The sequence below is a fragment of the Bacillus rossius genome, chromosome 8 (assembly GCF_032445375.1).
Source record: "Bacillus rossius redtenbacheri isolate Brsri chromosome 8, Brsri_v3, whole genome shotgun sequence".
NCBI lineage: Eukaryota > Metazoa > Arthropoda > Insecta > Phasmatodea > Bacillidae > Bacillus > Bacillus rossius.
In genome coordinates, this window is record NC_086336.1 from 3,305,214 (window position 1) to 3,321,075 (window position 15,862).

General features: G+C 42.5%; 2 protein-coding genes across 2 annotated transcripts in view; both read left to right on the top strand.

Annotated features, from left to right (window-relative positions):
• Window positions 1-545: 545 nt before the first annotated feature.
• On the top strand, window positions 546-1,336 carry LOC134535247 (ice-structuring protein 4-like). The gene is made up of 2 exons (XM_063374318.1): window positions 546-574; window positions 1,036-1,336. Exons 1-2 carry the CDS (start codon window positions 546-548, stop codon window positions 1,334-1,336), a joined length of 330 nt encoding a protein of 109 aa, XP_063230388.1.
• A 3,188-nt stretch (window positions 1,337-4,524) lies between these two features.
• The window catches only part of LOC134535491 (uncharacterized), a 72,258-nt gene continuing 60,920 nt past the window's right edge, over window positions 4,525-15,862 (top strand). The window contains exons 1-4 of the mRNA XM_063374623.1: window positions 4,525-4,708; window positions 8,303-8,449; window positions 10,881-11,044; window positions 14,786-14,874. Of these exons, the coding sequence (XP_063230693.1) occupies window positions 8,330-8,449; window positions 10,881-11,044; window positions 14,786-14,874 (373 nt within the window). The 5' untranslated portion in view covers window positions 4,525-4,708; window positions 8,303-8,329. The remainder of the gene's footprint in view (window positions 4,709-8,302; window positions 8,450-10,880; window positions 11,045-14,785; window positions 14,875-15,862) is intronic.

The following is a 15,862-nucleotide window of genomic DNA, read 5'->3' on the forward strand; positions in this document are numbered from 1 at the left end:
TTTATTAGAGTTGTTCTCATTTACTCTCTGGAGACTAAGTTCCTCGGCCACGCGGCCTGAACCCCCTCTCTACCGAACCCTGAGTAGCCGGCAGTACAGCAGCATTGTCAGGAACTAGTCGACCAGACCACGACATGTGGCGCCCTAACTAGTGTGGCCTAGACAAAATACGTTTTCGAACTTTGTCTATGTTAAAAGACTACGCATGCGGAACATTTAACAGTGGCAAAAGTCGTAGTGCGCGGGACTTTGGACATAGTTTTTCGGACATTGTGTGCGTGGCGAGACGAGACGCGGAGACAGTCGTGAGACGTGGGAGCAGCTGCGCAGGAAACGGGCGCGACACAGCGGCGCGGGAGCGAGATAACGCGGGGCGTCTCACGCCGGCGTCGTATTTCGCGCGGCGGAGCAGCGCGGCTTATCGCTGGCCGCGCGGATCAGGTATCTCGCGACGGGAAGACATCGCCGACCTGGGGGAGATAAAGTCGCGGGAAGATACGAGATAATGCGGAGATTGAATACGCCGGGAATACGAGTAACGGATAATGGCAGATAACTACCAGCAGGGCGAGTGGTGTGGATGACGAGACAAGACGTGCACGAGTCGAGAGTGGAACGGGAACCTGCTGGCTCCTGAGCAAAGCGCCTCTAGACGTTACTGAGATTGAGCGATCGCGACTACGACACAGAGGCTACACGTCGTGACAATCATGAACGACTTCCAGGAAGCATATGAGTCGTGGGCCGACGCAGACTTTTCAGAGTCAGGCGATAGTTGCGAGCACTTTACCAATTATGAATGTGGATTTTGTTTCGAACACCGGATGTACGGCATGACGAAATGCGGTGCGCATTCATGCCCCGGCGGGTCTCCTGATGGTTGGTTCTGCGAGGAGTGCGGGAATCTGAGGCACGAGGAATGTTTACATACGATCGCTCGAGAAGAGGCGTGGATGTTTGGCTTTACATGTGAACCGTGCCGAATGAAGCTGTACTGTGCGGACGCTGACACATTGCCATTGCGTGAGACGACAGTTCACCAGACGCCCCCGCAAGAGACGCCGCCGAAACAGACGCCACCACACCAGACGCCGCCGCAACAGCCGCCACAACAGACGCCGCCGCCACCACACCAGACGACGCCGAAACAGATGCCACCACACCAGATGCCGCCGAAACAGACACAACCACACCAGACGCCGCCGCAACAGATGCCGCCGCCACCACACCAGACGCCGCCGCAGCAGACGCCACCACACCAGACACCGCCGCAAAAGCCGCCACAACAGATGCTGCCACTCCAGACGCCGCCTCCGACGTCGCCGCCCCCAGCTGACCAGTGGATTGCTGGTGCGATGCCGGGCAGCATCGTCAGCGAGACAATGCACTTCAAGACTGCTGATGCAACACCATTGCATGTCGCGGCCGAGATGCCGCCCCCGACGCCGTCCGAGATGCCGATGCCACCGCCTGCTGGTAAAGCTACCGGTGCGGTGCTGCGTCTCACCTGGACAACATCACCATGTTTTCCGGACAGCCAACAGGTAGCCGAAGCAGTCACATACCATGACTTGACCATCATGCCGCCGTCACCATGGCAACAGGAGCGGCCCATGAAGGCGCTGCGCCACCACCCACCACGGAGAGTGCGCCACTGCCGCATGCCACACACGCCGATGAAGGCGCAGACACACCACCGCCGCCTGCTACGCGCACCACCTTGGGCACGCCGCCGCCTGACGCAGAAGGCGCCGACACATCACCGCCACCTGCCACGCGCACCACCTGGGGCACGACGCTGCCTGCCACACGCACCACCTGGGGCATGCCGCCGCCTGATGCAAAAGGCGCCGACACACCACCGCCACCTTCCACGTGCACCACCTGGAGCACGACGCCGCCTGCCACGCGCACCACCTGGGGCATGCCGCCGCCTGATGCAGAAGGTGCGGACACACCACCGCCACCTGCCAAGCGCACCACCTGGGGCACGACGTCGCCTGTCGCAGAAGGCACCGCCACACAACTGTTGCCGCCGCCTTCCTCGGCTGCCCCCATCGCAGCAGGTATGGTCAGCACGGACACCACGACAACGCCGGACACACCAGGTCAGTGTTCCAGTACAGCGACCCAGTGCATCACGTCCATGCGGGTAAATGAGTGGCGCTGCCGGACATAACGGCCTCGTCGGAGGGGTGGCATTTGACGACGACCCAAGTGTCTCCCCGGCTCCTTCAGGCCGTTATGCCTCGCCAGCGCCATCTCTTGCGTGTGTGGTGCGACGCAAGTGACGGTGACGTGTGACCTTGTGTTTCTTTACAGGATATGACTTATTATTTTATTATAAATATATTTTTGCTTTACTTTTTTGTATATTTTTATTATAATTAATTTTGTATTGAAGGATTGTATTTTATAAGTTTTAATTGTTCACCGGGCGCCAAGGCCGCGGCTTCCGCCTGTGACCAATCAGCGTGTTCCGCGGGCTCGCGGAGAAGGGGGGCAGACGCGGGCGCTCAGGCGCGGCAGGGGAGTGGGAGGCAGTCGTCGCCAGGACTCGGCAGACAGCGGTCACGCGAGTGTCATCGCTCCGCCCTAGCGGGAGGGTGACGTGGACCCGGCACGAGAGGCGACGGACGTCTTGGTGATGCCGCTCCGGGACGGTGAGACAAGCGGGCGCGGTATTAGCACAGGTTCTGGACTTTTGCTGTGCGGAGACGTTTTCTCAACTTTGCAGTCGAGCTTGTTGATTTGCAGTTACGGTCGCGAGTTTTCTTTTTATTATTCGCACACGAGTGTTCTGCTTTCAATTCGGGCGAGTCGCGATTAATTTTTTCAAACTGGTCATTCGCAGTCATAGGTTCTGTGTTTTTTCATTTCTTTCTGGCCAGTGTGGTGTACAGTCAGACAGACATCCTATCACGCGCGGGTCATAAGAATTATATTCCTTACCGTGGGAGTGATAGTCATCACGGGCGGGACGTCCGGTAATTTTCTTAACCTGAACAGTGCGCGGAACCGGGTTTCGACCCACCTAGAAATAGTCACAGGCGGAAACGTGGCAGCCCCATGTAAAGTGTTCGGAGTCTTGAGCATAAAGGACCATCAAACTTTATTAGAGTTGTTCTCATTTAATCTCTGGAGACTAAGTTCCTCGGCCACGCGGCCTGAACCCCCTCTCTACCGAACCCTGAGTAGCCGGCAGCATAGGCGTGCGCACGGTAGGTGCCACAGGTGCCTTGGCACCACCATTAGTGTTAACGTTATTTTGTTTTTTACAAGCAGAAATAATACATACTTACAAAAATCCGTATTATTTCCAAAAAAAACTATGTTTTCCAATCGTGTCGAGTTACAGATATGTGCTCATAACACTATCAGTATATCAATTATCAATCGAACCAACTATACACACGGAAACAAGCCAGTTGCAATTACTTGTGTTGTGCATGCGGGCCGCGGCTACGAAACTTCTGAAATGAAATATGTACTTCTCTTAGTTCTCCTCGAATTACATAGAATGCGCGCTCGGTGTCCACTGTTCACTCCACTCGGCAGGCGCACGGAATAATAGCAGCCGTCCACCAGGGTTTAAAAAGAGAGAGAGTTTAGTTAGTTAAAAAGATAGGCTTACTCGATGACTTATATGCAGTCGCCGACAAAACATTTTTGTTGTATTCCAAAAATTAAAACTTTTGCCCACTCTTATTTGTGTATTTTTATTATTTTAATATTTTACATATTTAAGGTATGTTACAAAAACTCCCTTGATTTGTTGATTTTAAAACTTAACATTTGAGAATGTTTTTTTCTAGCATTTATTTGTCATCTTCAGAAAACATGTAAGTACGGGTTTTCAAAGCCACCAGCATGAATTCCGTGCAAACAATTTGTGCAATTTACTTTATGGCTCAACAAAGCTTAAAACTGTAAATAGTTTAGTAGTTTTTCTGGTGATTATAATGTTCAAAGCCATAATTTGTCATAAAAAAAAATTAAAATTTTTACATCTGTGTATTTAATGTTTTTGTACGAAACACCTTAAATAGCACCATTTTGCGCTTTCAAATCCAAATTTTTCCGGGGGAGGACCCCCCCCCCCCCCCCCCCGGCTTTATGCTCCGGGTCCGTGAATGACAGGGCTGTTGTGTAATCTGGCACCACCAATACTGAAGTCCTGCGCACGCCTATGGCCGGCAGTACAGCAGCATTGTCAGGAACTAGTCGACCAGATCATGCCATAAGATGCACATAAAGTTCTGCCATTCCCGATTACACTCGAACAATTCACCTTCGGCCAACTTTGGGTTTATTTATATATATTTATATTTCTCTGTTTATTTTAATGTAGCTATACTAACCTAACTAACTGACAATAGTGTTTTAAAGTGTTTTAATGTAGCTAACCTAGACGACCACTTCTAATATTTGAATTAATTTTTCTTGCGCAAAAATAAAACAAATCCCGAAGTTGGCCGAAGGTGAATTGTTCGGGTTTAATCGGGAATGGGAGAACGTTATGTGCATTTTAGGTTTCCATCATTGTCCGACTCCGACTGTACCTTCTTTTCCTCAAATAATTACACTCCGTCAATGTTTTGGTTGCACTGCTGGTAACCACATGTTTGTCACCTCCCTCCTTTTTCTTTGTTTGTATGTAACACAGCCGTCAGGTTTGAATGAAAGGGTACTGCAGGTGAAGTAGTAGGTATGTGCGGAAACGCTGTCCTCTTTGAATTATGAACAAATAATTTATTTTTTAAAATGTGAAGTTTGTCACGTTGTTGCATTTATTAAATATTTCTGAACGTATTGAAATTATAAACTGCGGTTAGGAGTTGTACTGTGTGATACACCACGTGTCGTATAAGCATGTTTATTGGCTTTGGAGTATGCTAGGAACTGGGAATGAGCAAGATACATTTGTGTGGCAACACAGGTGGATTATATTGACTATACCACCGCACGGATAATCGGGTGCATAGCATCATATGCTTATTGGGGCGTTATAAACGTTGGTAGTTTGCATTTTTGTAAGTGCAGATTTTGCCGTGTCATTAGCTGTGTCAGGATTAGATTATTTGATTAGTACCACTTTTTTTTTTCACATCTGGTGTATAAAACTAATGATGGGTCATTTTGTTATTTAAGATGTGTTTTTTAGGGGGAAAAAATCCTGAGTTGGTGATTTCAGTAGCTAATGTCTGTAGTTAATTATGAGGTAAAAACAAATTTTTAAATTCTGTCTTCATTTTAAATGCTGCATAACTGTGCTTTTAAACAAACAGAGCTCCTGTGAAGGGCACACCAGTCTACCTGCAGTGTAAAATGTCGAAGGTTGGGGAGTTATAAAAATATCTGAAGATACTACAGTGAAAAGTTTTTAATTCGGGCAGTTTCAGGTCTATGACCGTACCGGTCCATGACCCTGTCGGATTACAGATTTTCTTGTTCCATCGTACATAAGTGTAGGCTCCTTTTAATGGGAATAAGTATTGTGAAATGTAACCCACTAGAAAACAGGAACACTGAACTGAAATGGAAACTGACATGGATTAAGCTGAGTGAAGTAAAAATGCTGACAGCGCACAGATGCATCCCGCAGCCTGCGTCAACGTCCGGAATGCACCTGAAACCTTGAGCGGTTCGACTGCTGTTGGATTACAGAACGTGTTGAACCATAGAATGCTGGATCATCCTGCAGATGCCATTCCCCGCATGATGCAATCATGATCATTTCAACAGAAATGGCTGACTTTCTTTATGAAGCTCATTTAAAGAATCCTTTTAGGCTAAAGGGTCTCTTTAACCCGTCATTGGTTGTGCTATAAGCATTTCTCTCACACTTAAAAAATAACATGATTTCATTTTTGAAGACAAGTCGGAGCAGCCTTGTGCTCTCGTCTGAGTTTTCAACTTGCGTTGGCCAGCGCTCAAGTGGGACTCGGCGTTCCTGGAGTCAACATCAAGTGGACTTGATGTAGTTGAAAGTTATTATAAAATGCTCCAGTGCTTGTCTATTTCATAATTACATGGTCAAGTCTGACTGCTTTATCCACGTGCCTGTTATGGGGTCATAACACCCAAATTAACCTATGGTCAAAATATGTCATCATATCTTCATGATTGTTTTTATATGAGATAGTATTAGCTTAGCAGATTATAAATAAAAAGTTGGAATTTTTTAATCACCTTTGGTTTTTGAGTTATAAATGTTTGTAAAATTAAAAAAAACTTTTTGTAGGAATGTTTTGTTATTTAAAAACATGTAACTGTAAAAATGTTTGTCCTAGAAAACTAATTTGTATGATTCTCTTTAGAATGACAAGGGCTTTAATTTGACATAAAATTTGAGTGTATTACATCACACACTATTTTTCCCAAAAAAAAAAAAAAGTGTTTTTATAAAAAATTTTTTTTTTTAATTTGATGTAAAAATATGTATTTTATACCAAACCTCTGTAGTAAGTTGTTTACAAAGTTTCAAGATGGTATTTCAACGTTATCAATTTAAAATGAGTTTTTATGTTAATTACCGTCAGTTGGGGTAACATTGGCCCTTTGAGGGTAACTTTGGCCCAAGACAAAAAAAATGTTAAACCATGTTACAACTCTTCCAAATATTTATTAGATGTTATGACACATATGTAACATATGTATCATCACATCTAATAAATATTTTGAAAAGTTGTAACATGGTTTAACATTTTTTTTGTCTTGGGCCAAAGTTACCCTCAAAGGGCCAAAGTTACCCCAACTGACGGTAATGCTTATGGAAATTCTGTTATTTCGTTACTAGTTAGCTGAAATAAAAATTAATCTTTTAAAAAACATTTAATTTTATTTAAATTTAAATTTAATTTTACTACTTTATCTCAACAAAAAATTCAACTTACTTTCCACTCAAGGAACAGTTTTTTCCCCTTCTTTATCACTTCTAACTTACATGCTGCTTCGGCCATCTCTTCCGCTGGAACTTGGTAGGTTCCACCTGTGCTGTGGTTGGATGTAGTTTGCACAAAATACAGCTAATGGGCAGTGCCTAGGTATCTGCTCTCCCAGGATATGTGAATGATGGCGAAGGTCTTTTTGGGCGAAGAAAGGAAACACACACACTTCTTTTTCAACATCATCTTTTGAGTCAACATGCGTCAACCACCACTCCTTATCGTAAGCACACGCGAGAAAACCCACACTTTCTTCAAACGGAATGTCTTCATCACCAGAGCTGATCTGTACCTCACTTGTTTCTGAATCATCAGAAAATTAGGAAAATTTGGTTGTGACCCTATTTAGGCCTGGAGGGATGAAGGCATGGCATTTTTGGTTCCTATGGACTGCCACAGCTTTTTCAAACCTTGGTTTTAGAATCTTTTCTTCATTTATTTACTCTTCATTGGTTACATAAAAAAATGTAATGCATGGAAAATTTTTCATACCCCACTGAAAAAACTGAAAAGGTGTCATAATTTGGTTTTATAATGGAGTTTGGCAGCAAGCCTTTTTACCGTGTTCCAACTCCATCACAAACTCCCTTCCCATGTGATGTGGCATAAATTGCCACTCAGCCTCAAGTCCATCAAAGTCCTCTTTGTGAAAGCAAAGGTTCAGAAAATTCTTAAGATTTTTTGTACTGTGCAGCTGAGCCATCTGAAAAATAGTACAGGTTTTTTAAAATTTGGCAAATAATTGTTTAGTGAAGGTTAGAGAAAAGTTCAAGGTAACCTTGGCAGTTGCTCCGACCCACCAGACGACTCAAGCTGGGAAAGTGTTTTGTCATCCTGATTATTTTATTTTTGACAAAATTTATGTGCATTCAGTCATCTTTTAAATGTTTTTTTTTTTATTTTGCATTTATTAAATGGTTCACAATCAACTTTGAAATTTATACAACCCAAAAAAAGTTGCAAGTAAAGAGAGAGGCTATTAACGTGAAAGATGGAGGTAAAGTTTTTCATTACGTATTTTGTTTGTATGAGACGGACAGGTAACCAGACCTGTATTGCAGCAGTGAAAAGTGTTGTCTGAAATCAAAAATGTTTATATCAGAGCAGGGGCGCAACAACTTAATTTAATTAGTATTTCAAGGTGGAAAAGAGTGCTATTTAAGCAGTTTTACTATCTAAAAATTGATTACACAGCACTTTCTTTGCCCCCGTTTGCCCCCACTTCAAGGTTTCGGAAGGGGGGGGGGGAATACCTTTGCCCCCCCCTGTTGTTGCGCCACTGTATCAGAGGTGCTCTCACAGTGGAGGCCACTCAGGTGGTACTGTACCTGCATGGTACGCTGGACTGCTCCCAGAGGCCGCGAGAGGAGCCGGCCTCCGCCATGAAGGTCCTCCGCATCAGCGACGGCGACGAGGCGCTCTTCGGCAGCGAGTTCCTGCCGGACCACTTCAAGTTCTACCTGCAGCACGGCGACGCCTTCCAGTGCATGTGGAAGGAGCAGGTAACACTCTCCCCTGCCGGACCACTTCAAGTTCTACCTGCAGCACGGCGACGCCTTCCAGTGCATGTGGAAGGAGCAGGTAACACTCTCCCCTGCCGGACCACTTCAAGTTCTACCTGCAGCACGGCGACGCCTTCCAGTGCATGTGGAAGGAGCAGGTAACCCTCTCCCCTGCCGGACCACTTCAAGTTCTACATGCAGCACGGCGACGCCTTCCAGTGCATGTGGAAGGAGCAGGTAACACTCTCCCCTGCCGGACCACTTCAAGTTCTACCTGCAGCACGGCGACGCCTTCCAGTGCATGTGGAAGGAGCAGGTAACCCTCTCCCCTGCCGGACCACTTCAAGTTCTACATGCAGCACGGCGACGCCTTCCAGTGCATGTGGAAGGAGCAGGTAACACTCTCCCCTGCCGGACCACTTCAAGTTCTACCTGCAGCACGGCGACGCCTTCCAGTGCATGTGGAAGGAGCAGGTAACCCTCTTCCCTGCCGGACCACTTCAAGTTCTACCTGCAGCACGGCGACGCCTTCCAGTGCATGTGGAAGGAGCAGGTAACACTCTCCCCTGCCGGACCACTTCAAGTTCTACCTGCAGCACGGCGACGCCTTCCAGTGCATGTGGAAGGAGCAGGTAACCCTCTCCCCTGCCGGACCACTTCAAGTTCTACCTGCAGCACGGCGACGCCTTCCAGTGCATGTGGAAGGAGCAGGTAACCCTCTCCCCTGCCGGACCACTTCAAGTTCTACCTGCAGCACGGCGACGCCTTCCAGTGCATGTGGAAGGAGCAGGTAACACTCTCCCCTGCCGGACCACTTCAAGTTCTACCTGCAGCACGGCGACGCCTTCCAGTGCATGTGGAAGGAGCAGGTAACACTCTCCCCTGCCGGACCACTTCAAGTTCTACCTGCAGCACGGCGACGCCTTCCAGTGCATGTGGAAGGAGCAGGTAACACTCTCCCCTGCCGGACCACTTCAAGTTCTACCTGCAGCACGGGGACGCCTTCCAGTGCATGTGGAAGGAGCAGGTAACACTCTCCCCTGCCGGACCACTTCAAGTTCTACCTGCAGCACGGCGACGCCTTCCAGTGCATGTGGAAGGAGCAGGTACCACTCTCCCCTGCCTCCCCTTCGTGGCCTCCACACCGCCGCCCCTTGCCGAAACCTCTTTGCTCGTCGTCACCAGTTTCCGTGGATTGAGACTGAGCGGGCTGGCGATGCTGGCACCGGGGTGACATGCGCCGGACACGTGACCACGACTAGAGCTCATGGCATATTGCCGTCAGGAGGTAAACAGTTTTTGACATTTTTGAGGTTACTTTTTTTCACACTCGCAGTTATGATGATTTGTTGATTTGAAGAATAAAAAGTGTTCTAAGTTTTTTCAGTTTTATTATTCGCCAGCATCAAATTACATACCCAAAGATTTTTTTTTACAGATTCCACACAAATAATTGTTTTCTTTACTGGAAACATGATGAAATCCCACACTCAACAACTAACTGGGTACTGCCAGAGACAGAGTTTCTCCAGGGCAGGCACCATAGCCCTGGGCCTAATCAGACAGTGGGGTAAAACATTTATAGTTTATAACAACCAAAACACAAGAAAGGTTAGAAATTAAACCTGGCCCTGACCAGTAGCCATAAAATCAAGGGCATGTACAAAGGGGCGGGAGGGAAGGGAAATTCCCCTCTGAAATCCTAAAATATCATGCACACCAAAAAAAGGAAAGAATTTGAAAGCAATCAGCAGACAAGGATGTTATATTACCCCCCCCCCCCCCCCCCCCCCCCCCCCCCCCCCCACCAATCACCCCCATCCTTCAGAAAGGTAATTCTGTGTAGGCTCCTGCATGAAGATGTACCATTCTACCTTCACTTCACTTCCTTTAGCGAGCCCCTGCCAGCCCCGACCATCCAACTATGTCATTGTTACTCAAAAACTCTCTTTAAGTATTAAGCAAAAGTTATAAGATCCAAAGTCCAAAGCTTCAGTGATGCCTGATAAACACATGTCCAATTTCAAATTTTATGTACCGGTGGCTGTGTCGAAAGTCGCCCATTTGGAATAATGTGAATAAACTATGGACTCGTAAGCTTCTTGCCGGCTACACACATGGAAATTAATGGAATCGTTGAAAGTACAGCTTTTTTTTTTTGTTCACTTGTAAAGTTGGTTTTGTTGTGAGGTGTTGATATTGTGTGTTACATTTAACAGCGCTGCAGGCTAGCAGCTTTGGTATTGTTGCTGGGTTTTGCTGCAGTAAATGTTTTTGTGACATTGGTACACCTGGTCATCATGTCAGTTCCTTCTCCCAACATACCTTTCGCTTGTTCTACACCTGGCAAGTGGTCCCTTCTCGTGTCCTTCTTGCGTGCACTCCCACTTCTACAGTCCATTGTACTCTGTGTGTGGTTGTTACTTTCCAGGGTCCCGGGTTTTGGGTGAGGTTCGTCATCTCTCTTCGCAACTTCATGATGCTGCACAAGAAATTCGTCATAAATGTGAATGAAAACGAAATTCTTAAGAGTAAAATCATCAAAGGCTGTGAAGATGCATATTGTAAAATTATTGATGACTTTACAGCAAAATCGTAAGTATTACTTTTATTATTGATTTTAAAAATTACGAATGTTTTAATTTAGATAAAAAATTGTGGAATTAATTAATCCAAAAGTTGTAAATTATTGGACTATTGTATTTATGTAGCATGTTAAACGGGACTTACTTTATCAAAATCTTTATTGTTTATAATAAATATATTTGACTTTGTAAGACTCGAAAGTACTTAGACTCGTTCTAATGTATTTATAGGATAAGAACAAAAGAACGAATCATTTAGTTTAATTTGTGGGCGCCAACAACTTCTACGAAGTTGTAATACTGAGTAAACATTACAATTACTTAGATTTTTATACTTGATTATGAAAGACACAATATTTGTAACGTGATCTGAAAATAAACTTTATCAGTTTTCAGTGACCTTCCATAATTATAAAGAGTTATTCTTAATTTGTTTAATACTAATAAATTAATATCAAACTCTTTGAACCTGGTTTTATTGTAAGTCTTCAATCAACGAATGTTTACTACACACCATTAATTAAAATTTCTTTTTATTGTTGTCCTGACTATTCAGTAGGTAGAGCTGGGTATGTCGTGGAAAATTTGTAAAATCTTTAGATTAGCTTATATACAACGATTTTTGAACTTTAACTAAAGTTGTCCATAACTTCAACAATCTGGTATGGTGTAAAGATTATTGAATGGATTTCAAGTGATATTAACTATTCCCGAGTGTCATTTTTTGCAAGCTAGTAAATGTTGTACAATTCCTTTACCAATATCTGACCGACCTGTTAGTATAGTTCAGTAGTAACGAACTATGCGTTACGATGTCTGACTTCTTTAAACAGGACCTCAGCAATGAATATTCTGCGTCTTCATCCTTGGAACGCCCCTCCGCTGTTTTGGGTCTTCGTCCTGGGAACGCCTCGTAGTAATTCGTCGTCTTCGTCCTGGGAACGCCTCTCGATGTTTCCAAGCCTTCGTCCTGGAAACGCCTCTAGTTGACCGTCTTCGTCCTGGGAACGCCTATCGTTGATCATCTTCGTCCTGGGAACGCCTATCGTTGATCGTCTTCGTCCTGGGAACGCCTATAGTTGATCGTCTTCGTCCTGGGAACGCCTCTCGTCGTTTCCGTATGGTCTCGTACAGTTGACTATTCCAAATATTTCTTTCTTCGTACTGGGAACGCCTTAATATTATTTCAAATCTTCGTAGTTGATATTCGTAGTCTTCATCCTGGGAACGCCTCGATGTTTCTTAGAATCTTCTTACAAATAATAATTCTTCTTTAGTTCAATAAATCTCTTCAAATTATCAATATTATTAATGTTTACTATTATTTCTTATAATTCTTCAAAGTATTTCAATAGTTATAATTTCAATTTCTGCAGCCATAAAATGTCACGTCTTTCCTATCCGAAGGTTCCTATATCAATTCCCCTTTTCGTTTTTTCAATTCCTTCCAAAACAACTTTTATTTTCTAGCAATAGTTTTTGTTAAATCTTTTCGACCAATACCAGATTGTTTTACAAAATATTCGTCATATAATATTACATGTGAACTTTGAAAATACCATTTTTATTCGTTAAACAAAATATATCATTACTTGAGCAAAGAAGTTTTACATTCAAAGATATAAATACAAATTACTGACTTATGGTTCATAGATAAATAAAATGTGTCCTGAAGTGAAATTATAAAATATGATACATTAATTTAGTTCCTCCATCTTGTTATATGAAATTGACAAGTTCAACCTTTATAATGTTTTAGTTATTAGTTTGCCTGTTGTAACATTGTTTTGGTGTTTTTATGTAGACACTTGTTTATTATTGAGCTAAAGTACTGTATCAGCATCAGTATCAATATCAAAACAATTATTTATAGATTGAAATATTACTTAAAATTAGGGAAACTATAATTTTTGAGTTCAATAAGGAAAAAAAAAAAATTTCCTCACCTCAAAGAATTGTAATTTTTAAATGATTGGTTTTGATTCTTAACTATTAAATCTTATACATATTAACTCAGACAATTAGAACAACATTGTAGTATATAAAAAAAAAGTCTCTAATGTTGGATGCAACTCCCTTAAATATGTATAGGACACAGCAATATAGCATTACTTGAAATATAAATTTACTGTAGATCAAATACATATAGAATATAGATCAACTTAAATTTGAAAATATTGATTATAATATAACATTTAAAGTGAGTTGGCTACACAAGGTATACTAATACATAGGTACAGTAATACATAGGTACACTAATACAAAGGTACAGTAATACATATGTACAGTAATACATAAGTGGCCTCGACTGTAAGAGGACCTCTGATATAAACCTTTTTAATTATGACTTACAAAAAGTTAAGACCACCTAGCTTGCGTACATAACACACTTAAGAAATCTTTGCTAGACACTGCAGATGGTGGAGTCTGAATTCTAACTGAAGCTAATTATTATATTACGTACTTGACTTGAGAATGACTTCTGATTCAAATAAATTAAATCGGGAATAGCTTTTCCAGATATTTTTCTCTTTTACTATGACCAAAAATGACTGCAATTTAATGACGAGAAAACATTTACTTGATGAAAAAATTCTCAGAACGAATAATTTGACTGGCCTTAAATGTAAAACTAAGTTAATGGAATACGTATCTGATGTTACGACATTTGCATCTTCCTACTTCCAGACAAATGATTTGTTGACACTGTTCTTGGTAAGCCACCACTTAACACTTCCTTTCCTGTTGACTTCCAAGCTTAGACTAAACAACGACTAATTTTTATCCAATATACATTGCATATCATTTGGAATTTTACAAATGACTGAACTCTGTGCACCTTGAAACCTCACCTTTAAAACGTGGGCCTTATCTCAGGGTTTGTGGCATGTGACTGTGCGAGAGATTAAAAAGTCACCTACGACTCTGTAAAATTCCTAAAGCCTATAAACCATCCTTTGTTTAATTGATAAAAAAAACATCTCGCAAGCTAATTTATTGTGTAGGTATGCATTTTGTGTGTCATGCAAAAGTATGTGGAAGTGAAAGAATTAAAATGAAAGTTCATCTGTGCAGTTTGTCAACTTTATGGAAATCTGCATTCCTGTATCGGTCATTAAATAACGTACCATTTTGTTTACTTCGTATCAAGTACCTTGTTGTTCTACACCATGCATCCATCTTTAGCTCAACAGCTGCGTAATATTTTAACTACTGCACGTACGAGTCGCCACGAAGTAAGTAGATAGTCTTCCGTAAACTTTGATTGACTGTGAACAAACTGAAATCGTACATAATGTTCTGTAACATCTGGACTGTATTAGTCAGATTATTATTTATCTGGAACTAATGCTGTGAGTACACAATAATTATGATGTATATGACACCTATAAAATCATTTTCCAAAATTGGCAATTTTTAGGTGAATCGAGTGCATTACTGATTGTGGTGATGTCGGTCGGTTCCGATATGCGGTGTCGGTATCGACGCGGCCCTGGTCTGGAACATTGGTGTGAGTGAGAGTGGAAGGAGGGGAGGCTGATGAAGCAGCGGAGGAGGAGGAGAGGGGATGTCCACTCACGGGCGCATGCAGCGTCTCCACGTGTCCCGCTTGCCGGCAGCACTGGCTCGCTTCTTTTTCTGTCGTCGGGAATACCAGTCATTGAGGACCTAAAAAACTTGGCATTTGCAGATTGTAGTTGGAAATGTAAGGAAATTGGATTGAGTCGTTCTGTTTGTTTTGGTGTTCCAGATGTTCTGCCCTTAAGACGTTTCTTGCGAATGTAGCAACAGTAGCTGAAAATAAGCATAACTTGGTCAAAATTTCACATAAGTATCTGGGTAAGTATTCACATATACGTCAGATTAATGTTTGTACGTACATCTGTATAAAATATTGGCATAAATAATGGATACTTCTATGTTTGCCGACATTTTGTAGGTTTAAAAATTTAAACAATGAAATGAAAAATTTATAAAAACCAAAGCTCTGTAAGGGGAAAAATCCTGAAATTGTATCATAATTCACAAATCACTAAAATTGTGTTGATATATAGTTATTATTTAATCACAAGTTATAAAATTATTGTGATATTCTCAGTTTATACAGCAAAACTGTGTTTATTGGAAGTGCTCGGACTAAAATTTTTGGACTTTGAATTACATAATTTTATTATCCAAATAAAAAAAATACAGTTTCGAACCATCCAATAAAATAATATATCTCATATATTAATGATTTCTAGGGGTGTGCAAATATTCGTAAACACGAATAGTTGCGAATAGTAACTGACGAACTATTCGCATTCGTAAGTCGAATAGCAAAATTTAAAATTGCGAATACCGTATTGGCCCGAATAAGACGACCTGCAGTTTCTGGAGGCCAAACAAATGTAAAAATAATTTTGGTAGAAATTAATGTGAAAATTCATTAGACATACATTTTGTGTTGATAAATCCTTTTTGCATTTATGTATACAGCATTTAACTTTCTATTTCACTTAAGCTACCTATTACAATTTAGTAGTGTGTTAAACGTAACAAAGCAAACAAAGAAATGCAGCTTGCTGGAACAAAACACGTAGCTAGCTGCCATGGTGAAACATACGGCCATGAATAACTTAGGTGACGTGACCGTGAATATTTGTCTATATTACTCTCTGACAGATTGTCTCTGTCCTATGAATTTTAAAGAATAATCTATGATAATTATGTTGTTTGAAAGGTTTTTACATAAATAAAGAGTGGATTACAGTGAAATTATTAAAATAGCTTTTGAAGCAACGTACCAAATTCCTGTAAATATGGCGTCTTCGTGCGTGTTCGGCAA

What these genes read in the sequence shown, in the direction of transcription:
- LOC134535247 (XM_063374318.1), top strand. Translation starts at nt 546, where the DNA reads ATGGCAGATAACTACCAGCAGGGCGAGTG. An exon ending in AACTACCAGCAGGGCGAGTG is followed by an intron (nt 575 to 1,035) that starts GTGTGGATGACG and finishes GTGAGACGACAG; the next exon opens with TTCACCAGACGCCCCCGCAA.